At 39.4% G+C, this 24,337-nt stretch overlaps 1 protein-coding gene across 1 annotated transcript; it reads left to right on the top strand.

Moving 5' to 3' along the window:
- The first annotated feature begins 1,958 nt into the window (after positions 1-1,958).
- tdgf1 (teratocarcinoma-derived growth factor 1) lies at positions 1,959-3,768 on the top strand. Its single transcript, XM_067398978.1, has 6 exons — positions 1,959-1,978; positions 2,072-2,121; positions 2,218-2,373; positions 3,062-3,176; positions 3,263-3,372; positions 3,659-3,768. The coding sequence occupies exons 1-6, from the start codon at positions 1,959-1,961 to the stop codon at positions 3,757-3,759; spliced, it is 552 nt and encodes a 183-aa protein (XP_067255079.1). The 3' UTR covers positions 3,760-3,768.
- Positions 3,769-24,337: the final 20,569 nt, after the last annotated feature.

The raw sequence follows: 24,337 nt of genomic DNA on the forward strand, positions 1-24,337 counted from the left end.
CCTTTAAAGAGTGTAGCAAACAACATACAGTACTCAAATCTTTTACATGAATGTTGATTTAATCATTCCAGTAATATTATTAAACACAAAGCCAAAATGTCATTAGGTATTGCTCATGGGTGAAAGGTGCCTGTCGTGTAATATACCAGCATCTATAATGTCAAGCATTCGGTCTGACCTTTAGCCTTTCAGGATTGGCCTGCGTCACATGTTCCACCAACTTTATTTAGCCACGGGTCTTGTTCACGCTGAAGATCTTTCCTCTAGATGGACAGAGTGGGTGTTCTAATGTGAAACAATTCCCTGCAACAATTAGTGGAAATGTTGGCATGAATGTCAAAAAAAACATTAATGGCACTACAAAGAAAGCTCTCCCAGCGGTGATGCATTGTGCTTTGAAATGAAAAATGCATCAACCTGAGCTATGCAATTTGCATGTAATTTCTTTTTAAAAAGGATGATTTTTCCCACCGGATAAAATTTACTTTTTTATTATTATTATTATTATTATGCAGAAGACAGACATATATTAAATGTGAAATGTAAAGTAGGACAAGTCCATCACTAAAGCTCGCATTTGGATAATACTATGCTTGTTCTGTGTAAATATATTCATTTAGACTTTAAAATGGAGTTGAGGTTTACGAAGAGAGAGTTTGTGAAAAGAGAAACTAGGGCATATATATATATAGCTACTGAAGTATATTTTGACGTTTCTGGTTGTATAATTGAAAAGACTGAATGGAAAATAAAATGTTAGAAAGTTGTTCACCGGCTCACAGGCTCAGTGAAATCGGCTAATTAGAAACCAATAACAAAGAATAAGGACAGAAATAGAGCCGGAAGAGTCTGCTTGTGCTTTACGCACCTCTTTAGAGAAGTGAACCGTATCAAACACAAGAAATTCCTCAAAGAAAACGTACTCTAATTACTTTAGCTTTCAGAGGTTATATATATATATATATACTGCCATTCTTTTGGAAATGTCAGCCTGTGAGAACAAAATCACCAAGGAATTTATTTGATTTTCATGCATAAATGTTATAAACAAATAAGAAAGGAATCACCATTGTGCCTCAAAAACAACTACTTCTAAACAAATATAATTTGATATTTAGATTAAGAGATATGCCTTACATCTACACACAAATAAATGCAAAATATAGAAAAATGTAAATATATGCTATAATGTGCAGCTTTGTGCACTGGATTGTGCAAGTAGGTGAATGATGAATTAAACTATGTAAATATACATTACTGGAAATATATGAAAATATGCATTAAATAATGGGTATACCAGGTATCAATGTAAAGCTGCTTTGACACAATCTACATTGTAAAAAGCGCCATATAAATAAAGGTGACTTGACTTGACTTAATAGAGCCGTAAAGGGGAAAATATATGCAATAGCAAATAAAAGTTTATTTGCTTAATTTTTATTTCCGTGATTTTAAAAACCTTTGTGTGAGCAGAGCTGAACTTTACTATTTTTCAAATATGTGTCTGAATAAATAACGAGTGCATGATCTAAATAATCTAAATGGCTGTTTTTCACTTAAGAAACAAAGATCCTTGGTAAAATCCCGCATTATAGAGCATCAAAGCGCTCTGACGGCCATCGCGAGCCTCTAATCGCTTCCCTGTGATACTGAAGAGAATCGATTCACTTCAAACCGGTTTGACTGACGGAACTAATGTGAATGGACGCTCATTTGCATTTGTGGGTGTGCGCGCGCGATCTCATGTTTGACTATGGGAGGGGTTTACAGGTGTTAATGGCGCGTCATGAGGGAGTCTGAAGCACTAAAGATAAATAACAGACCCCGGAGAGGCACGGATAGAGGGTGGTCTGGTGTGATGTTCACTCTGGGGATGTTTTGATGGTGTTGCATCAGTGTTGAGAAGATCAGTCACCTCACGCGCGCTCTGGATGTTGTGGAGTTTACAAGCGAGCGGAATGACGAATCAACTGTTCAGGTGAGCAAATGATTCATGATTCATATTTGGGATAATAATCTGTCCGTTTGTATTTCTCCTCAGGCCTCACACATTTGCTATTCTCCTCTCCAGGTTTCTGCTGTCTGCTGTGGTGGTGTGTCAGGCTGTTTCGACTGAAGCAGGTAAAAGTCGAATCTTTGACGGACGATGTTTAATTTTGTATGTGGCCGGTTGATTCATAGCTTCTTTCTAACACGCAATACGCGTTTTTCTCTCAGGTTGTGAGGGGTCAGAATGTGGGAAAGCTGGAGTTTCTGAAAAGCCAAAACAACAGGCAGAATTCTTGAATAAGTTCAATGAAATGAACACGCAAACGCCGCAACGTCAACACCGCAACGCAGAGGCCGTGTTACCGTTCATAGGACTGACTGGAGGTGAGCTCGTGATAACCAGAACGGGATGGATGGGTGCATGGATTTGGATGGATGTGTCGTGTATTTATGTGTATAAAGGGATGAATTCAGGGTGAATGAGACACTTTTAGCCATTTAGATGACTTCCAGATCACCCTGAATTCACACTATTTCTATTAAGATCTTTGGTAAGTCATGATAACTTCTAGAAATTACTAAATACAGTGGGGTTATGTTCCTGAAAACACTGTAACAATTGTTGTAAATAAGGAGTTATATTATATATTTTTAGTTTTTGAGTTTAACTCAATTTGATGCCAATTCCTTGTAGTTGTTTGTGAAATTAACTAGCAATTTCTGAGTGAAAATTGTTTCAATCTAGTCTAAAAAACTTTACAATTGCAGTATCTGTTGCACTTTAATTGCACACCATTATAAAAACACAAACATGAAGCAGATTGAATAATGTGCCTGAAATAGAAAACTGTTTTGAGCTTTTACTCTGGAGGTGAATGAATTTATCCATTTATTAATGGGAATTCCAGTGTTGTCAAGCGTAACGGCCTGCACAGCGTCTGAGATGGTTCATGTTGTGTTGGGAAACAGATGTTGGTAGCAGCTGTTTAGATTACACGTCATAAATTTTAGCGGGATGGGGCTGCTGTTTTGTGTTTGCTTTAACTTTATTTTGCTGTTTCTCATTTTTTAGTTGCTAAACAAAGTCGGACCTGCTGCAAGAATGGTGGAACGTGCATTTTGGGAAGCTTCTGCGCATGTCCGAAGTACTTCACCGGTCGGAGCTGCGAATACGACGAACGCCTCAGGTAGCGAAATAACGTCGAGATTTGAGCCATACAACACTGTTGTAATCGCACAAGGTTTTTAAATGTTTGTGTTTTTACTCTTACAGGGATTGTGGTGTTATTCCACATGGAGAATGGGTTCAGAAAGGATGTTCATACTGCAGATGTGGATATGGACTTCTGCACTGCTTCCCGCATGTTTTCAGCAAAGACTGTGGTGAGTTTATAGATGCGTAAAGGCTGTTTTACTGGCTAGCTTCATTATATTACAGTAAGGCCAGACGCACACTTAATATCCCTCAGGTTGCTTAGAGATAAACGACAATAGACCGCAGACAGAAGTTCTCACCTCCAACGCTTCCCTGATAGGGTTGCGAATCACTGACTAGCGCTTGATTCAAACTGATGGCAAGAGATTATTCAGGCCGTCTGTTTCTTGTTTGAGTAGCTCTTTCTTTAAATAACATTTCATGTACATTTGTTTTTTTTTTTTCTTCTTTCAGACGATTCTCAGGAAGTTCGGTGGTACGGTTCAAGCTCTCTCAGAACGCTGTCGTCTTCACTTGTCATGTTTGTCGCCTTTATTTTACCCTTTCTACTGTAAATTAGTTTTTCTTAACTGGCATTGGAATATAACACAGCAGAGATGAACTACAAACAAAAGATGTTTATTTTAAGTTTTCTTTCTGGGCAGCATTTATTGGTGGCACTGAAATGCATTTTGCTTCCAGTGGAAGTGTAACTAGCTGTGTTAAAAGCAACTGTTTAGTGAAGGAATATGTGTATATAGGATTTATATTGAAAATATATTGTGTGTGTGTCAGCGCGCAGCCGAACCAAATGGATTCTGTCTTTTTCTATGTCTCTGTGTGAATTTATTGTACCAGAGAGTGCACTGGCTGAAAGAAAAGCTTTTTTTATATTCTGTATCTGCAAATACACCCGTGTTTTACTTTTCGAATATACGTGTCATCTTAACAATGAGCTACGCTTCTTGATTTAAAGTCAAGTTCTCGCTGTTCAAATGGTCTCGTCCTTATTTGTGCTCAACTTTTGTTTGCTGTGCTTGAGAGCGAGAGTCAGATAATGCTCAGATAGCCTGTGATTGTTGACCTTTCGGCTATTTTCTCTTATCTTATATAAACAAGTCGTCCGGCCAATCAATCTCAGTGGCTGGAATGACTTTCTTGACCTTCTTGAGTTGGCCAGTGATGTACTGTAACACTCTGTATGATTGAGCGAATGAATTTGTCTCATCCAATTAAAACTTGCATCAATAACCGAGATGGCTGACTGTTTACTGACTTCAATTAAGCAATTTATCATGGATGGTGAAAATTAGATTGGATCCCAACAAACTGAGGCTATGAATAACCATGACATCCAAACAAGACTTTCAGGGGCAAAACGTGTTCTAGAAAGTTTCAGTTCTTTTAGGGGGAAGAAAATAAAAGGTCATTGTAAATGCTATATTCCTATGCTGGTGGTAATATTTAAGCTCATTTTTCAACTTCCAGTACATTTTCTACTAAAGACCCCAATTCTTCTAGCTAAATGTAGAAAGCTGCAAAGCTCTCTTCCTGTTGGGCTCTCAGAAACAGGCTGAATAAACAGAGATTCCTGGGCCTCTTTTACACTACAATGCTTGAATCTCTTTGGTATTAATAGCTGGGTGGGGTTGGGCAGACCATCCTAAGCCCTGCATCTTCTCCATTGTCAAGCGTGATAACGGCCTCATTCTGCATGAAGAATGTACTCTTACATGCAAAAAGGGTTCGCATGAGTTCAGTAGTTAGTCAAAGAGATGCTTATAGGGGCGTCTTGTGAGGTAAATGACCAGGATATGGCCCAGCCTGCTATTCAGGATTTAGGATTAGAAAGTTTAGTCCAGTTAAACTAATTTTGACATTTATTTTTGCGTAAGGAGAAAGTCACAAATTATATTTTCATTATATGCATTTTCAATATTCTCATTATTGTAATAGAATCCTTTTTCATTTTTATTTACAAAAGCAAAAATGAAAGGAAATACAACATATTAACTAAAATTCTATATTATATTTATAGTCTTTGGTCAGATTTTTTTAAATGTTTTTGAAAGAAGTCTGTTATACTCATCAAGACTGCATTTATTTGATCAAAAATACAGTAAAACTGTAATATTGTGAAATATTATTACAATTTAAAATAGCTGTTTTCTATGTGAATATATTTAAAAAAATTAATTTATTTCAGTGTCACATGATCCTTCAGAAATCATTCTAATATGATGATTTGCTGCCCAAGAAACTGATTATCAATGTTGAAGACAGTTGTGCTGCTTCATATTTTTGTTGAAACGATGATGCATTTTTAACATTTTTAACATTTTAAATGTATCTACTGTCACTTTAATCAATTTAATATGTAATAACAAAAAAAAAAACGTCTTGAGATAAGTCATTATAATGTGAGATTAATCTCATTAAATTTCTAAAAAAAAGCCGAAATACAATTTCAAGAATAAAATCATAAAATTTTTAGAATAAAGTCATTGTGTTTCAAGAGAAAACTTTTGAGAAATTGAATTGAGAAAAGGAAAAATAAAAAGTCTTAAGAAATTAAATTTTGAGAATAAAGTCCTTAAATTTACGACTTTTTTATAAGACTTTATTCTCAAATTCTTAATTAAAGTTCCCTTTCGTGGGAACTATCGACGCTACGTCGTTGACGTGATGGGAATCCTCTGTGTTTTTGTGTTCGTGAAGTACCACTGTATCCAACCAATGAGAGAGAGAACGTGACGTCATAGGCGGGCGACGTCGCGGACTATAAAGCACGCCCAAAAACAGAGAACGCTAGCTTCTGTTGTCTTCAGTAAGCGCTATCTGTATCTTGTCTGTCTTATTTACTGTTGTCTGTCTACCATCTCGCCAGAAAGTGATCTCTTTGTCTGAGGACAAGAGTTTCTAACAAGTGAAATAGACACATAAAAAAGACATATATATATATAAAATGACGGAGAAAAGCCAGCGTTTCACTAAGTGTGCACCTCCTTGTCCGCGATTCATCGTGGAGGGAGATACACACGAGATGTGTGTGAAATGCCTGGGAGTTGAGCACGCACAGGCAGCTCTTGAGGGGGCTGTCTGTGTGCACTGTGAGCGGCTCACTCTCAGGGCGCTGCGCTCACGCCGGGCGCTCTTTGAGGAGGGCGCCGCGGCGAGTGTTCCCCGCGGGTCTGGTCCCGCTGCTGCCGAGGCACAGCGAAGGCTGCACTCGTGGGGTTCACAAATGGATCTAGCAGAGGGGGGAGAGACGGGCTTTGCCTTATCGCTCCCCTTACCTGCTAGATCTAGTGTCTCTTCTTTGGTGGTGGAAGCACGCGCTGCGGTTTCTTCCCCCCGAAGAGAGACACCGATACTGAATATATCTTCCTCCGAGGAGGTTGATATTGAAGGTATCGAGGGTGGAGATGAGGGACCGTCATCCTCATCTCCAGCCCATGAGGAGCTTGCTGAGGTTATGGCCCGGGCAGTAAAAAAGTTGAATATAAACTGGCCCGTGGAGGAAAGCGTTCCCAAAATAAAGAGCAAACTGGACGAACGCTTTCTTCCAGCCAGGTCATTGCCTCAGCGTCGGGGACTGCCGTTCTTTCCCGACCTCCACGCCGAGGTGTCGAGGTCGTGGAACAGACCCGTGCAGTACCGTGTCTTCAGCCCGCAAACATCCATGTACAGCAATATTAACGGGCTGAAACAACACGGTTATGGGGCGATGCCTCGGGTTGAAGAGACGCTTGCGAGCTATCTCTCGCCCGAGTCTGCATCGTCCCTGAAATCCCGACATTGCCCACCAGACCATTAAAGCAAACATCAAATCTGGTGGGCAAGGCTTACTCGGCAGCGGGTCAGGCTGCGGCGTGTCTGCACACGATGAGTATACTGCAGGCATACCAAGCTGATCTGCTGGGGGAAATTGATGAAAGTGGGGAGGTAACCTTTGAGACAATCCAAGAGCTGAGGAGAGCCACGGATTTAGCTCTCCGTGCCACCAAGGAGACGGCCAAGTCAGTGGGCCGCTCCATGGCAGCACTGGTGGGCACGGAGAGACATCTGTGGCTCAATCTAGCTGACATAAAGGACAAAGATAAATATGTCCTCATGGATGCGCCGCTTTCCTCCGAGGGCCTGTTCGGTGACGCAGTTAATACTGTCGTCGACAGGTTCGAGGAGGCAAAGAAGCAGAAGGCGGCGTTTCAAAGGTTCCTCCCTCGAAAAACTCATCCCCCTGAGGCTGCCGGGCGGGGGCAGCCTCAGCCGACAGCCGGCTCCTCGGGGCACAGACCCCAACAAAAGGCCAGTGTGGCCGCCCGTGCTCCCCGCGGTAAGCTTGGGGACCGGAGCGTGCTGCACAGCCGAAGCCTTCCGGGGGTAGGGCGGATCTGAGGACCGTCATTATTTCCCGGAAGGCTTCCCAAAAGAAATCCTGACGCTCGTGGGCCAGGGTTTCTGAGGGCAGCCCCCTCCGAAGGGGTTCGACGATTAATTTCTATCGTTCCCCTTCGGGCGCCCTCAAGGGACTGTTCTGCCAACCCTGCCACCCAGTGTGCGACAGGGCGCAGCAGTCCCTGTCGATCCTCCGAGGAGGTTCGGCCAGCACGTGATTCGTTTATCTGCCGGTGCGCCGCGTCAGATAAACGAGCCAAGTGCTCAAAAAACACCAGAGACCAGTCTCGAGAGGCTGGTACCCTTAGTAGATCATTCAGAGGAGTGGAAATGTCTTCCGAATGTTTCGAAATGGGTGCTGTTCATAGTAGAACGGGGGTACAGAATTCAGTTCGGTTCTCTTCCCCCAAGTTCAGTGGAGTGATTCACACTGTGGTTGCTCCAGAGCAGTCTCTGGTTATGGAACAAGAAGTTGCGACGCTTTTGCAAAAAGGAGCTATAGAAAGGGTTTCTCCTCCCAGCAAAATGTCGGGCTTTACAGCCGCTACTTCATTGTTCCAAAGAAGGATGGAGGGTTGCGTCCGATTCTAGATTTACGCATACTAAATCGATCTGTAAAGAAGTTGAAGTTCAAGATGCTTACACTCAGACAGATTATTCCACAGATCAGATCCGAGGACTGGTTTGTGGCGATAGATCTGAAGGACGCGTATTTTCACATATCCATCCATCCTTCTCACAGGAAGTTCCTCAGGTTTGCTTTCGGGGGCGAAGCATACCAATACAAGGTTCTTCCCTTCGGCCTATCACTGTCACCCCGCACGTTCACGAAGTGCATGGATGCAGCCTTGGCTCCGCTGAGACTCCGGGGCATCCGTGTACTGAACTATATCGACGATTGGTTGATATTAGCTCAAACGGAACGTCAGGCAGTTCTACATCGAGATGTGGTTCTGTCGCACATGAAAAGGCTTGGGTTGAGGCTCAATGCCAAAAAGAGTGTGCTGGTCCCGAGGCAGGTTGCAAACTACCTAGGTGTAATCTGGGATTCCACCACGATGCAGGCGCAATTGTCCCCTGCTCGTGCGTGGATTCCATCCTCGGGGCCGTGAAAGGGGTGAAGTTAGGCCAGTCACTCACTGTAAAACAGTTTCAGAGACTGTTGGGTCTGATGGCAGCTGCGTCCAACGTTATTACTTTTGGCCTTCTGCACATGAGACCCTTACAGTGGTGGCTCAGGACCAAGGGGTTTTCCCCGAGGGGAAATCCTTTTCGCATGATCAAAGTCACGCGGCGATGCCTTCGTGCTCTGGTCATGTGGAAAAAGCCTTGGTTCCTGTCCCAGGGACCCGTGTTGGGAACTTCATGTCGTCGCGTAATGCTTACGACAGATGCGTCCCTCACGGGCTGGGGAGCGATCATGAGTGGTCGCTCAGCTCAAGGTCGGTGGGATATACACCAGGCCTCCTGGCACATAAATCGGCGGGAGATGCTGGCAGTGTTTCAGGCTCTGAAACACTTCCTATCCGACCTGAGGGGCCACCATGTGTTGATCCAGACAGACAACACTACGGTGGTCTCTTATATAAATCACCAAGGGGGGCTGCGGTCTCGTCCACTGTGCGAGCTAGTCAGCCGTATCCTCCTTTGGACCCAGGGGAAGTTACTCTCGTTGAAAGCGGCGTATATCCCAGGGTATCTGAATATGGGGGCGGACGCCCTGTCGAGACAAGGCGCGAGTCCGGGGGAATGGAAGCTCCACTCCGAGGTAGTGGAGCTCATATGGAAAGTGTTCGGTCGAGCGGAAGTCGATCTCTTTGCCACAGAGGAGTCAACCCATTGCCCTCTGTGGTATTCTCTGAGGCACCCAGCTCCTCTGGGGTTGGATGCCATGATACAGACGTGGCCGAGGCGACGCCTGTATGCGTTTCCCCCAGTCTCTCTGCTCCCGGGAGTTCTGGACAAAGTACGCCAGGAAGGGGTGCATCTAATATTGGTGGCTCCTTGCTGGCCAACGAGAATTTGGTTTGCGGACCTAGTTTCTCTCCTTTACGGCTCTCCTCTGGAGCTTCCGTTCAGACAGGATCTCCTGTCCCAAGCGGGCGGCACGATCTTTCATCCCCGTCCAGAAATGTGGAAACTGTGGGCCTGGCCTCTGAGGGGGCAAGACTCATAGATTCTGGTCTCCCAACGGAGGTGGTGGAAACCATCCTTCAGTCCAGGGCTCCATCTACAAGGAAGCTTTACATGTATAAATGGAATGTGTTTTCTACATGGTGTAGTCATCTCAGAGTGGACCCGGTCCATTCTTCTATTAGCCATGTGCTTCAATTCCTTCAAGGAAAACTGTCAGAGGGTCTAACGTACTCCACACTAAAAGTGTATGTTGCTGCTATTTCGGCTTACCACATTTCTATGGAGGGTGTCTCGGTAAGTCGAGACCCCTTAGTTGTACGCTTCCTTCGTGGCGCACTGAGGTTGAGGCCCTCAGTGCGCCGACCTGGGACTTGGCCATTGTGTTACAAGGGTTGGCTGAGGCGCCCTTTGAACCTTTGGAAGAGGTGTCGGACAAAATGCTAACATTGAAGACTGTGTTCTTATTAGCCATTTCTTCATTGAAAAGAATAGGTGACCTTCAAGCTCTTTCGGTGTTACCATCATGTTTAGAGTTTGCACCAGGTATGGTTAAGGCCTTCCTGCATACAAGGCCTGGTTACATACCCAAAGTCCCCACCAGGGTCCCAGGTCCCATTGTTCTGGAGGCTTTTTATCCCCCTCCGTTTACTACACCGGATCAGGGGAGACTTAACCTGCTGTGCCCAGTGAGGGCGCTGGATACTTACGTCCACAGAGCTGCCCTGTGGAGAAAATCTGACCAGCTTTTTGTATGTTATGGGTCCCCGAATCGAGGGGGCCCAGCCTCCAAACAAAGAATGAGTAAGTGGGTGGTTGAGGCCATCACACTTTCTTATAGAGCCTTAGGGCTCCCGTGTCCTTTGAACATTAGGGCGCACTCAACAAGAGGTATGGCGGCATCAACAGCTCACAGGTCGGGTGTTTCCCTGGCTGATATTTGTGGTGCTGCGGGGTGGTCATCCCAGCATACTTTTGTTAGGTTTTATGACCTAAATGTTAGTATTACTCCGGGTGCTTTGGTGCTACAAGATGGCAGCCAGGCACTCGGAGGCACGGCATAGTTGGGACAGCGTTCCCATCACGTCAACGACGTAGCGTCGATAGTTCCCACGAAAGGGAACGTCTTGGGTTACGAGTGTAACCCTTGTTCCCTGAGTAAGGGAACGAGACGCTACGTCATGTTGCCGTACCTCCTGCATGCCTGGAGCGCTTCCTTCAGACATATCACAGAAGCTAGCGTTCTCTGTTTTTGGGCGTGCTTTATAGTCCGCGACGTCGCCCGCCTATGACGTCACGTTCTCTCTCTCATTGGTTGGATACAGTGGTACTTCACGAACACAAAAACACAGAGGATTCCCATCACGTCAACGACGTAGCGTCTCGTTCCCTTACTCAGGGAACAAGGGTTACACTCGTAACCCAAGACGTTTTTTTTCAAAACACGACTTTATTCTCAAAATTTAATGAGTTTATTCTCAACATTTTATTTCTACTTTTTTCTTGAAATTTAACATTTACTCGAAACAACTTTATTCTCAAAATTGAATACGATTTTTCAAAATTTAACAATTTTTTTTTTCGAAACACGACTTTATTCTCAAAATGTAATGATTTTATTCTCAACATTGTATTTTGACTCTTTTTCTCAAAACTTAAGAGTTTAGTCTCACATTATAATGACTTTAATCTTGGTTTTATTTTTGTATTTTTTCTTGGCCCTGATCCTCTTCCGTAATTTAATGTAATGTAAATAAAAGTATTCATTTCTTTCAAAAAAAATCTTACTGACCCCAAACCTATGAACAGTAGTGTATATACAATTTATCATTTAATTTATATTGATTTAAATAAAAAAGCATTGTATTACAGAAAATGTAATCCCTATTGATAAGAAAATACAACCTCCCCAGAAACTGTTGCATTGTATCTAATGTGAACACCATGGACTTCATTTTCTTTATGCAAAATTTCTTATGTTTTTCTTTTGATTTTGCAGTCTGTATTTCTTTTCGAGTGTTTCAGCAAAAGTTCAAATTTTCTCAACTTGTGCCACTGTCACAAACCCTTGCGTTTTTCCTCAACGCCCTTGCGACGCACCATCCCCACTGAATTCGTTGGACTCCGGCGCCCCGAGGCCTCGAACTCTAAAGTGGCATTAGACTTTCTTTAAGTTTCATTGATCCCCTTAAAATAAGCTGCTCTATCTTCTAACCTCCAGAGATTAATCCAGTAGCGACAAAGCTCATCAAATAGAGAGACTTTTTTTTTTACTGTGTTTCCATTCTTTGAGCTTCAGGAAGTGCCACATTTTCCAGAGTCATGACATTCAGACACTCCGGAAAGGGGATTAATGGGAGCGTTTAGAAAGTGACTCCTAAGAGAAACTCACTCCGACTATAATACATCCCTTCGCCCTGCTGGGAGACTAGTCTTCCCTTCCTCTCGCGCCCCGCTGATACAAATACGATTGTTTCGACGATAGCGCTTCATATGCACAAACTGCTCCGTTCCTTTGATGGAGGCCTGGCATGCGGGTTTAATTGGGCTGAAGGGGCTCCGCAGGAATCTCCTCGCTGAAAAGACTGCATGTATGGGATTACATGCAGGAAATCTGTCCCAGATTGTTGGCTGATTGAATGGGGGCTGCTTTTGTAGCAATTGCAGGTACACATTTAAGTCATTGCATCACTTACGGAACAAAAACAAGGGTTGGTTTCAGTTCCTGAGACATAAGAGAGTTTATCTTCATCTTTTTAGAGGTTATATCCATTTGATGAGATACAGCAAGCCTAGGCACTTCAAAAGCACCCTCTTCCTCTCTCAGCAGGTGCACTTTTTCTTTTCAAAGCGTTTGATTCAACTTTAATGCTCATATTGGTTCATTGTCTTGGATATGCATGGATCAGCTCAATCCAGGCCGGGAGTCATATACTATTGATAAAAAGATGACATTATTAATGCATGGTGCCGGACCCGCATATTTGACTGCGGAACGTTTCATATAAAAAACCAAACGTGTGAGTATGCGCCAATCAAAATCCTCAAAATCAACATTTTCTTTTCCAATTTAATGTAGCCCAAAGGTTTGCTCGGGCTCCCACTGAAAGTTTTAGACAGAAGTTTATTGAACTTAGACTGAAACTTAGCTAAAGCTCAAGAAAAAGCTTGTGAGACGCACACAAATCTCTCAAAATATAGAAAAGATCACTTTTGTTCATAACGTTTCCCTAAGACAGTCATGAGGTTAAATGGAGAGCAAACAAAGACTTTCTGACTCATCTTTATTTCTTTCTCAGAGACAAAGTTTGGTAGTCAAATGAAACATAACTAAAAACTCTGAGATATTCATATCATGTGCATAATTTTAAACATTTGTCAAAAGTAATATGCATTTAACTAATTTTTACAAATAACCTGGAAATAAGCTATGGAAGAGCCACCTCTGAGGAATCTCAGTCATGTGATCTCATCATTTTCTATAGATCACTGTTATGATTGGATCATCTCATGTGCATCATTTTAAACAGGTTTGTCAAAAGTATATGTATTTCTTCAGGTGTCATCTTTTTGGTGTAAGTAGATAAAATATTTTAAAAATTTTAAATGATTTTTTTTTGGAGTCTACACTGAGAACAGCAGGACTAAACTTAATCTCGGTGCAGCTCAGCGAGTCATTTCTGATCCTGTTGGATCTTTAACTCCATGAATAATGACTTTACTCTTGGATAAAGTTTTATAAATTTGCATAGCAAGATGTAAACTCTTTTTCAGGCGTAACTTTTAAATTATGCATTTTCATCTCTACAGTTTTTGTTTCTCAAAAAATCGTTGGTATATTATAATCATAATCATGCAAATATTTCAAATGCACAAGGAACCACATAAAAAATCTAGGATTTATTTATTTATTCCATTTAAACCATAAACAAGGTTGTGAAAATGTTCAAATGAAGAAAAGATTTGCATTAAAAGAAAAAAAGAATTTAATAAGAAAATTTAAGGTTTAATCAAATATCAGTAAATAAGTGTAATTTATCATGTAAATTATGCAAAATAATAATAATAATAATAATAATAATAATAATATATATATATATATATATATATATTATCTATTTGTTATTTATCTATATGTTATTATCTACATTTAACTATAATAATAATAATAATAATAATAATATATATATTTGTTATTTATCTATATGTTATTATCTACATTTAACTATCTATCTATCTATCTATCTATCTATCTATCTATCTATCTATCTATCTATCTATCTATCTATCTATCTATCTATCTATCTATCTATCTATCTATCATTAAACCTGAAAATAAACTATTTCTTCTTCAAATGAATAAAAGTGTTGACATAAAATGAAAAAGAAATATTAAGATGTGCACTATTTCTATGAAAATTTAAGTTTTTAATCAAATGTAAGTAAATGAGCGCCAATAGTCATGTGACTCTTTGTACACACGGTCAGATTATTTTGCCTCCATTGAAGCTTGAGATCCTTTTAGGCCCTGGATCACCAGCGGACAACACTAAATACAGGGTCTAAAACATTTTGAGTTTGTCCACTTTCGACCACTTCCAAAAACACATTGACCGGATTGCTTTCGTAGTGTAAACGCTCATGTGGTCGAATGTGTTCGAACAGCCGCAAAACACTGCCTACTCTCCACCTACTGACCGCGTAAACATTATGGGAAGAGCGCTAGCCAGACAGGATTTACACTTTGTCAGCTGAAGACCCAAGTTTGGTTTGAAGACGAAAAACTTACCAAGCACAATGTTCTCTCACCATTTCTGATTTCTAATACACACTCACAGCGTTCGGCGTGGACTGCAGCTGTCTGAAAGCTGATGCTCTCTGTATGTTTCCGCAGTAGCGTTCACATGTAAATTGCACAAGCTTATTTCATCCATTAGATAGAAAGGTCTGAAAAAACCCATACCTTTACCCACCCATAAACCCTTCCCTTGAAGAAATCAGGACAGAAGTGGTTGAAAGTGGACAAAAGAGACGGATTAAAACACCAGGTTTAAACGGGAATATCTCTCCCTCGACCAAAACACATCTTAATCCCAGGCATAAACAGGGCCAAACATAGTTTAGTTTATGTGGCTCCAGTGCTGCTGAGAGACACACACTGAGAATATCTCACATTTTTCAGTTAAAACGTTCTCTTAAATTGTGATGATATCATTTGCAATGAAAATGTTTGGCCTCAGGATAGAGGTGTCTCACCATGTGTTTGTTATCCTGACATATTGTGCTTGTTTCTCAGGCTCATCCCTGTGGAAGCTGGTGTGACAGTGGCAAATGTCTCTGCTCTATGGCAGTAAACAGAGGTAGATAGGGTAAACAGAGCGAGGGCCGTCAGAGGCCAGGACTCGGGCTCTGGCGAGGGAACGCAGTAATAAGGAGGGAGTGGTGAGTTAGCAGCAAAGTGCTGTCTGACTTGCACTCACACAACAGACAACCCTATACATCACAGAGACGGGGGACATATTTACCCTTAACCGCACCAGGGAAGGGGGCGGCGACGCTGACATTACTTACAGAGACACAGGCTTCCGGTCTGTTCTTCTGCAAGGGTGCAAAGGTACATGAGAAAAAAGGAATTGCCTTGTCTTACTTTATCATCTCTCTCTCCTCCGTCACCCTTTGTACTATCATCTTCACTTATCCTTTGTTCTTGCTTCTATTTCTTTTTTGTCTGTCCCCTATCTCAACATTTCCTGTGGCTATGTTTAAAGTCATCTGCGCTCTGTCCTTTCTTCTGTTCATTCAGATATTTCTCTTCTTATCTGAAGGTGGTATGTTAAGAAGGCAGGACAGGCCGATAGTCTGCAGCAGTGGACCTCGACTGGTGGGCCTCGACCCAAAAATGGATCACGGGTCTGTTTGGATGGGTCATAGATGGGGGCGCAAAAATAATCATGCATTGTTAGGATAGGAAAAAATTAAACATTAAAACTAATATTTTCTTTATGTTCATAAAATAAAAAATGACATTAAATATGGATTCATTCAATATGCAATAATAATGTGCAGCAATGTGTTGAATGCATGAAGCCATCAAAATGCAACGTACATTAAAATAGGCCTATATTATTAATTTATAATGTTTATATATATATATATATATATATATATATATATATATATATATATATATATATAATACATTATGATATATTCATATTATAATTATATTAAAAATAAATATAAATGTATGAAAGCATTGAAATTTGAGATTACATTAAAAACTCAATGATTTTACATTAAAATATATTATTGATGTTATAATTTTGTATTATATTATAATATGTAATATTGATATCATATTTGGATATTATATCATAATATATATTATTCATTTTATGATATTAAAAATAAATATATTATATTATATATCATTTTCAAATATTCATCTTTTAAAATGTTTGATTTTAAGGATACTTTTGAAACATGAAACCTATTGTCATTCAAAGAAAATTATGGCATTAAATATGGGTTCATTTGTAATAATACACATGATTTGCGCAAAAAAATGTACGCACAAAGCCATTAAAATTTAATACATATTTAAAATGCTCAATACTTTTTATATTAAAATATATGATCCATATAATGTAATGTTAATAACATAAAACTATATTATTCATTTATTAAAAATCAATTTCATCATATCCTAATATTCAAAACATATTTTCAATATTTGTTTTAAGGATGTTTGTGTTTACTTTTGTACATTAAACCAAAATATTAGCATTTAAAATAAGGGTGAGTAAATATGCAATAGTAAACACAGTTTGTGGACAAATGTTTACATGAAAAAATGCCCAATAATTTTATAATAAAATTTGATATTAAAATACATTATCCATATTATAATGTTTATATTATAATTTATAATACATTACATTATTCACATTATATTAAAAAATAAATATTCATGCATTTCATAATTTTCATTAAAGCACATTTTTTTCTACTTTTGTACATTTAACTATTTTAGTTCTTGGTGTTGGTCATCATTTGATATCCAGTGTAAAATCAAAAGCACAAGCCCTTGAGAAGCTCTGATCTACAGGCCATCTGCGTTCCACACCGTTGCTCAAACTCCATTGGGAAGACGTGCATCTGGGCCGCGTGATAAAAATTCTGCTCAGAAAACCCACATAGCAACGATGTCACGGTTTAGTTCTCCTCCAACCTGGTTAATTGCTTAAAGGCAGACTCGCGGAAAGAAATATGTGTAATACGCGCGTGGCAATAACCTCTCCTGACGACAGACGCTCTCGCATAAGAATCAAACCCTCCTCATTACATGAAGGGCAGTTGGTGCTGAATTAATTGACAGGTGGTGCTGCCGTAATGAACCATAAATTAAACACACCACAAGCCAATGTATTCACATTCAGTCCCAAAGATGTGACATTTTTGCACAAAATGTCTAGACTGATAGCCCTTCAAAAACCACAAACGAACCTGAATAATAATTGGAATTTGACATTTCCGGAAGAAAATGGTGTAATACTGGGTTTTAGTGTGTTGCTATGTGGTTGCTAGGTTTGTTGGTGACAGTCGGGTGTTGCTATGGGTCATTGCCTTGCACTTTTAAACGTGTTTTGATATCATGTTGCTTTGTGGTTACTAGAGTCTTTTGAGTTTTCAATGAGTTGCCATGCAGTTAATTGGAAGTTCTTGGTGGTTTCTAGGCATTGACAGGTGGTTGCGAGGGCCTTGCATTGCTCTTTTAAAGGTGTTTTGAGCATTTTTAGTCATGTTGCTATGCAGGTGCAGGGTGTTCTGGGTGGTTGGCAGTGCTAACTGCACATGGTTTGTGTCTGGATTTGTTCACATCTCTAACTCTCAGACTGAGTCAATTTAATAGTGATGCTTGACTTAGTCAACATTACAATCTCACGTTACAATAAGAGGCTAGTTTAACGTTTTTAAACTGCAATCACTTAAAAGATTAGTTCACTTCAGAAGTCAAATTTCATGATAATTTACTCACCCCCATGTCATTCAAGATGTCTTTTTTTCTTCAGTTGTAAAGAAATTAAAGGATTAGTTCACTTTCAAATGAAAATTAGCCCAAGCTTTACTCACCCTCAAGGCATCCTAGGTGTATATGACTTTCTTCTTTCTGATGAACACAATCGGAGATATATTAATAAATATTCTGACGCATCCAAGCTTTATAATGACAGTGAAAGGTATCAGTGAGGATGAGCTGAGGAAGTGCTTCCATCTACATCCATCCATCATAAACACACTCCACACAGCTCTGTGGGGTCTTCTGAAGCGAAACGATGCGTTTGTGTAAAAAAATATCCATATTTAAAGAGTTATGAAGTAAAATATCTAGCTTCTGCCAGACTGCCTTCCGTATTCAAGTTACAAAGAAGGTGTAAACTGGCGTCGCATCAGTTACACTTTTTCCGTAAGTTGAATAGGGAAGGCGTAGGACGTAGTATACGATTTTTTAACTGGAAGAGTCTTACATTTTCTTCGTACGTTGAATATGGAAGGCGGTCTGTCAGAAGCTAGATATTTTACTTCATAACTTGTTAAATATGATTTTTTCACAAATGCATTGATTCGCTTCAGAAGGCCTTTACACGTTATGATGGATGGATGTAGATGGAAGCACTTTCTTCAGCTCATACTTGTGAACCCTGTTCACTGCCATTATAAAGCTCGGATGCGTCGGGATATTTATTAAAATCTCTCCAATTGTGTAGAAGAAAGCCATATACACCTATGCCTTGAGGGTGAGTAAATCTTGGGCTGATTTTCACTTGAAAGTGAACTAATCCTTTAAGGTTTTTGAGGAAAACATTCCAGGATTTTTATAGTGGACTTCATTGGGGTTTAACGAGTTGAAAGCCCAAATGTCAGTTTCAGTGCAGCTTCAAAGAGCTCTACATGATCCCAGATGAGGAATAAGTGTCTTATCTAGTGAAATTATCTAAAAAAAAATAAAAATGTTATACTTTTTAACTACAAATGCTCATGCCACGCATTACGTAATCATGTCGGAAAGATCACACGTGACATGGGTGGAAGTACTGCAGAAGGGCGAAAAACTCCATCTCATTTTCTCCTCCAACTTCAAAATCGTCTGACATCGTTGTTTTACCTTTTTTTTTGTAAAAGGCATTTGACTCAGTCTTTGCACGTTTGCTTTGTAGACACTGGATCGGTACTTCCGCCTACATCACACGTGACCTTTCCAACTCTTGAAGTCCACTATATAGAGGAAAATCCTGGAACGTTTTCCTCAAAACCTTAATTTCTTTTTCGACTGAAGAAAGAAAGACATGAACATCTTGGATGAAATGGGGGTGAGTGAATGATCAGGAAATTTTAATTCTGAAGTGAACTAATCCTTTAAAAGCAAGTTTTGCATGAAAACACAAGCCAGTGGATAAATTCACAGGGGCGTGAGAGATGGAAACACAGTGCGAGTGGGAGTGAGGCAGACAGAGAAAGAGTGGGAGTGATTGAGACAGCGTGGACACCGTGAGATTGGTGTGGGGGTTTGGTGGAGGGTTGAGACCAGAGGCCTGGGATAATTACTCCAGGAGATCCTGCGATCCATCACTCCCTCCATCTCTGGGATTACACTCCGTCTAAGCTCCCTACACCTTGTTTCCCTCCAGGCTGGAGTTGTATTTAACACAGAAGAGCTTTAGACGCTGTGGATTATGGGCTTCTTAATTAACTGTTAGTTCATGAATCACACCGGTAGTGATGCAACAGAGCCGGACAATATCCTAAGGGCTCTGGGGAATCTTTGACTCAGAACCTTTCAGTTCTTTGTTTGTTTGTTTTTATTCTTTTTTTAAACTATAGGGTGAATTTAGATTGATTGGGACACTTTTTCCAAGTCATCTCAAAGTGTCCCAATCAAACTGAATTCACCCTATATGTAATACATAAGTGACATTTTGAAGTGGAAATGATGAAATCCGGTCCGGTCGAGACAAGTAATCTCCACTTCAGATTCCAGGTGGACACGTAGCTCTCACAAATGGAAAGCTTCTTCAGTTGACACAGTTTGAATCCCTGAATAACCTTCACGTCTGTCAGCATATTTGACTGAGAATCCTGTACAAACTGCTTTCTCAAAGACTGTAAATCCTCCACACATATATTTCCCAAGGCAAAGCAGATAAACATTTTTTTAATACCTTAATAAATACATATTTTAAAGCGGTCCTATTATGCTTACTATTATGCATACGCCCAAGGCATATGCAAAATAAAGGGGCGGGGCCTGGCTGAGTTAGTTAGTAGAGTGCTGAAACTGGCGGTTGTGGTGAGGGGTGGGACATTTCCCAAACATGCTCAACACATTGGCCCAGCCGACCAATCAGGGCACATTGTCCTTTTCGGAAAGGAGGACCTTCCCATACGGAAGGAAAATATATTTACCAATATATTTCTTAAAATATATAAAATTATATATTGATATAGATAAATTGATATATTGTAATATATTATTTTCCCTTTTTATTTTTTCAATATATTATATATTTGAATACATTGAATAATATATTGATGATACATATATTATACACTATATTATATATTCATGTAATATATTGCAATATATTGCAAAATATACAAATGATTGCCGCTTACAATATATTGAACATGAATATATAATATATGTGTTTATATATCCCAAAATATATGCAATATTATATTTATAAATATCCACCATAATGTATTTAGATTTATATGGGAAAATGTTGGTAATATATGTAAAAAAATATAGTGCCTTTTTTGGTTTTGATTGCATTTTATATGTATCATTATATATACATATATGGTCTATGCATATATTGCAATATATTGAATAATACATAAGGAATTGCTTTTCATATATTGAAAAATATGTGATAATATATTTACTAATATATCATAATGTATGTAATTTTATATTCAGTAACCTACTTCATAATATATTTATATGTGATCAGATATGGTACTGCATGCATAATATATTGCCGATAGATTTACTCATGCAGTATAAACACATATATGTTAAAATATATTATGTAACACATTTATTATATTTTATAATAATTTACATTTTAAATGTTTTATATTTTCAAGTTAGTTATCAAAAGCACACCCTCATGTACTAACATTTCTACCATAGAGACTATCACTGTGCTATAGCATACACAGCCGTTACTTTTTACATAAAGTTATTATAGCCTTGATGGTGTTCAGCCAATCAAACCTAACCACAGACTCTACTCTTCAGCACAGTGGTAACCCCAAACACTCACACATACCAGAAAACCTTTTAAATTCCAAAATAATTCAACTTTAAACACTAACAGATCTCCTCCTATATCAATATTGAGCAAAACACATGAAATAGCACTTCATTTTAACATTTACTTTCCATTAACAGTCAGAAGCAAAGCATGCTGGGAACTAGAAGTCTGTTGTAACCACTGATTGTTACTCATTCCATGAATGTGTGGATATATATGTGTGCATAATACATTCACATTTATATGGGAACATGTGTGTGCAATATATATACACAATAAAGGATAAAACTTGATGAATGTAATGCTATTTTTGTCTTCATTTATACATATTTTATATGTATCAATATATAGCCATACATGGTCAATGCATATATTGCAGTATATTGAAAAATATAAGCACTAGTTTCCCATATATGGAAATGTATTATGTATTACATCGAATTATATTTTACAGTATATTTCCATATATTTTTGTTCCATAAGGATTTATAGAGACAGAAACTAAATATGGCTGTGTTTCTCAAAAGCGTCATGTCTGCGCAACTGGGCTACTTTAAAACTGTTGCTGTGGATTGTTTTTAATAACAGCAGGATGAAGCAACACCAAATAAAGTGAATTTTAGCCCCTGGAATGGGAATTTTACCTGGGGAATCCCGTCAAAAAGTGCATTTTACTCCTTGGAACGTGATTTTTACCTGGTTGTGGGCTAGTTTTGAGTAGCAATTGGGCTGATTTTGTTGTGAAAACCTGGCAACCCTGTGGTAGAGACCATTGGTGGCAAGGGTTCCACAATCTACTGATGATGCTTTTGGGAATTGCAATCCAGAGCATTGCTGACAAAATGGGAAGTGAGGTGCTGCAACGATGTAAAATATGTGAAAAATTGGTGATTTTGAACATTCAGGCATAAAAACCTATTATAGTAGCCCCAAAAACAAAAGCAAGACTTTAAAAAGACTTTAAATTTTTTTTATTATATATTAAAATGCACACATATACAGTTTGCTCATTCATAGCTCACCAGGTTTATGTTCTCACCAGGTTTATGTCTGAGCTCACTCAGTTATATTTCATTGACATACCAACTTCTTCTGAAAGTCAGATTTCTTTTTTTCTTTTCTTTTTTTTCATGGGGAAACGGAAGAGACTTAATATAGAGACTTAAGGAAAAGTCTCCATTTGTCCTCCGTATAACCTCACAGCTGACATGGAGACACTTATTTTATTTATTTTGCATATATGTAGGCCTATATGTGCATTTATTTATGCATGCATGCATACACGCATGGTTTTCTCTCAATTTGTGATTTTTCTTTCATATTGGTTTTCAAACACACATAGTCAATGTCTGGTTGTTTTCTAACTACCTCAGAGTCGATGCAGCTCATCTGGCATTAACGCTCTGTGTGAGTTTGCAGGTCACAGAATCTCACCTCAACCACACGATCCCAAACCTGATCGATTCGACAGCCGCTTCCCTTCCCTGCAGCTCCGACGGGAGTTCATTAGAGCTGTTAGCAACCCAAATCTCAGCAGATTGTGAGAATCAAACATTTGTCAAACACAACATGCGACAGCATTGAACTCGTTTCTTCAAACCGAATCTAGTTCTTTAAGTATAGATGAAAAAAGGTTTACTGATAACCACCGAGGGACCTTTGGACTCAAGTCTCCTCTATTTTTGGAGACAAATCACTCGGCTAGCTCTGGCTGTTTCCATTTTGTCAATAAAGTCGCCAGACCGGTGTCTTTGTCTGAGCCTAATATCCACTTACCCCGAGGCAGCACGGATCTCAAGAGAACATCTCCTCAGGGGGAAACGTGTCTGCGGGAGCTATGAAATTCACAACTTCTATCACTTGAACCATACAGCACGTTATAACCGGCACACACAGAGGTACTGACACCACATTTGGTGATTTTAAACTCAACAGCATGTCTAGAAAAGACATTTCCACTGAGCAAGAGAACAAAAACCAATGAAAAATGTGTCTACAAATAGCAGTAATCATTTGTGAAGCAAGTGAGAATGAGTGCGTTTGGAATAGCATACTAACATACTATTTGGACTATTTTGCATACTGTGCACAGTAGGCACCTTTTCCGTATGCAATGAATGCTCAAGTGAGCTGCTAGCCTACATCTGCCAAAATATACGACGCTGTGCATTGATGATTTCACACAGTATCACACAATGCACTTGAATGCACCCTCCTTTTACATTGTGATGAAATAGGAAAATTTTAACATTCTTTTCCTGCTGAATGTGAATTGGATTAAAAATGTATAATGATAACTGGATGATGACACTTGCTGAATTAAACATGCAACACAATGACATCATGCGACAAAAATGCATTTTTCATTTCATATTACTTATACTGTTTCTTGTACTGCATGAATCAGTGAGCAGTTCACTAAGTACTTCATCTAAGGGGGTTTTCAGTGGGGTTCATATGTCTGGATGCAGTACATACCATATCGGTTTGTCATCCTGAAATGTAACACTGCCATCTAGAGGTTGGACTGAAGCGTGATTTAAGATAGGGATCGTGTTTCTGTTGGGTGTAAATGAGAACATGTCCTGTTGAATATCTGCCCGGCTGCCCTTGGCACTGCTCTGCTCTGGTTTAGCATACAGCTGGAGAGATGAATTTATGAGCGCAGGTCATGGTGACTTGCCTTTGCAGCTCTGCACATGAAGAGAAAGCAGGGGGGAAAGAGAGCAGGAGACATCAAGAGAGTTGCTTAGTCACTTTTCCTCTGCATTTTATAGAAAAAAAAGACCTAGAACAAGAAAATGTATAGTAAGAGAACGAGCCCCATAACTACAGAAACTTGTTTCCACCACGGAATAAAAAAATAAAGGATAACTGCGACTTTTTAATCTCACAATTCTGAATTTTTTCTCAGAATTACCAGATGTAAAATCACAATTGTGAGTTATAAAGTAAGAATTGCGAGATATACACTCAAAAATGTGAGAAAAAAAGTCAAAATTGTGAGGAAAAAAAGTCAGAATTGTGAGATAAAAAGTCGCAATTACCTTTTTTATTTTTATTCAGTGGCGGAAACAAACTTCCATACAACTGTGTGATATAAAGTCAGAATTATGAGATATAAACTAACAATTCTGAGAAAAAAAAGTCAGTATATCTCGCAATTCTGACTTTATATCACGCAATTTTTACTATAACTCGCAATTGTGAGTTAATATCTCGCAATTCTGACTTTATAACTCGCAATTGTGACTTTATATCTTGCAATTCTGACTTTATAACGCGCAATTGTGAGTTTATA

Source organism: Chanodichthys erythropterus, chromosome 10, assembly GCF_024489055.1.
Source record: "Chanodichthys erythropterus isolate Z2021 chromosome 10, ASM2448905v1, whole genome shotgun sequence".
Classification (NCBI taxonomy): domain Eukaryota; kingdom Metazoa; phylum Chordata; class Actinopteri; order Cypriniformes; family Xenocyprididae; genus Chanodichthys; species Chanodichthys erythropterus.

Coding starts and splice junctions, on each gene's coding strand:
- tdgf1 (XM_067398978.1), top strand. CDS start 1,959: ATGACGAATCAACTGTTCAG. Junction 3,177..3,262: donor GAATACGACGAACGCCTCAG/GTAGCGAAATAA, acceptor TTACTCTTACAG/GGATTGTGGTGTTATTCCAC. Junction 3,373..3,658: donor TGTTTTCAGCAAAGACTGTG/GTGAGTTTATAG, acceptor TTCTTCTTTCAG/ACGATTCTCAGGAAGTTCGG.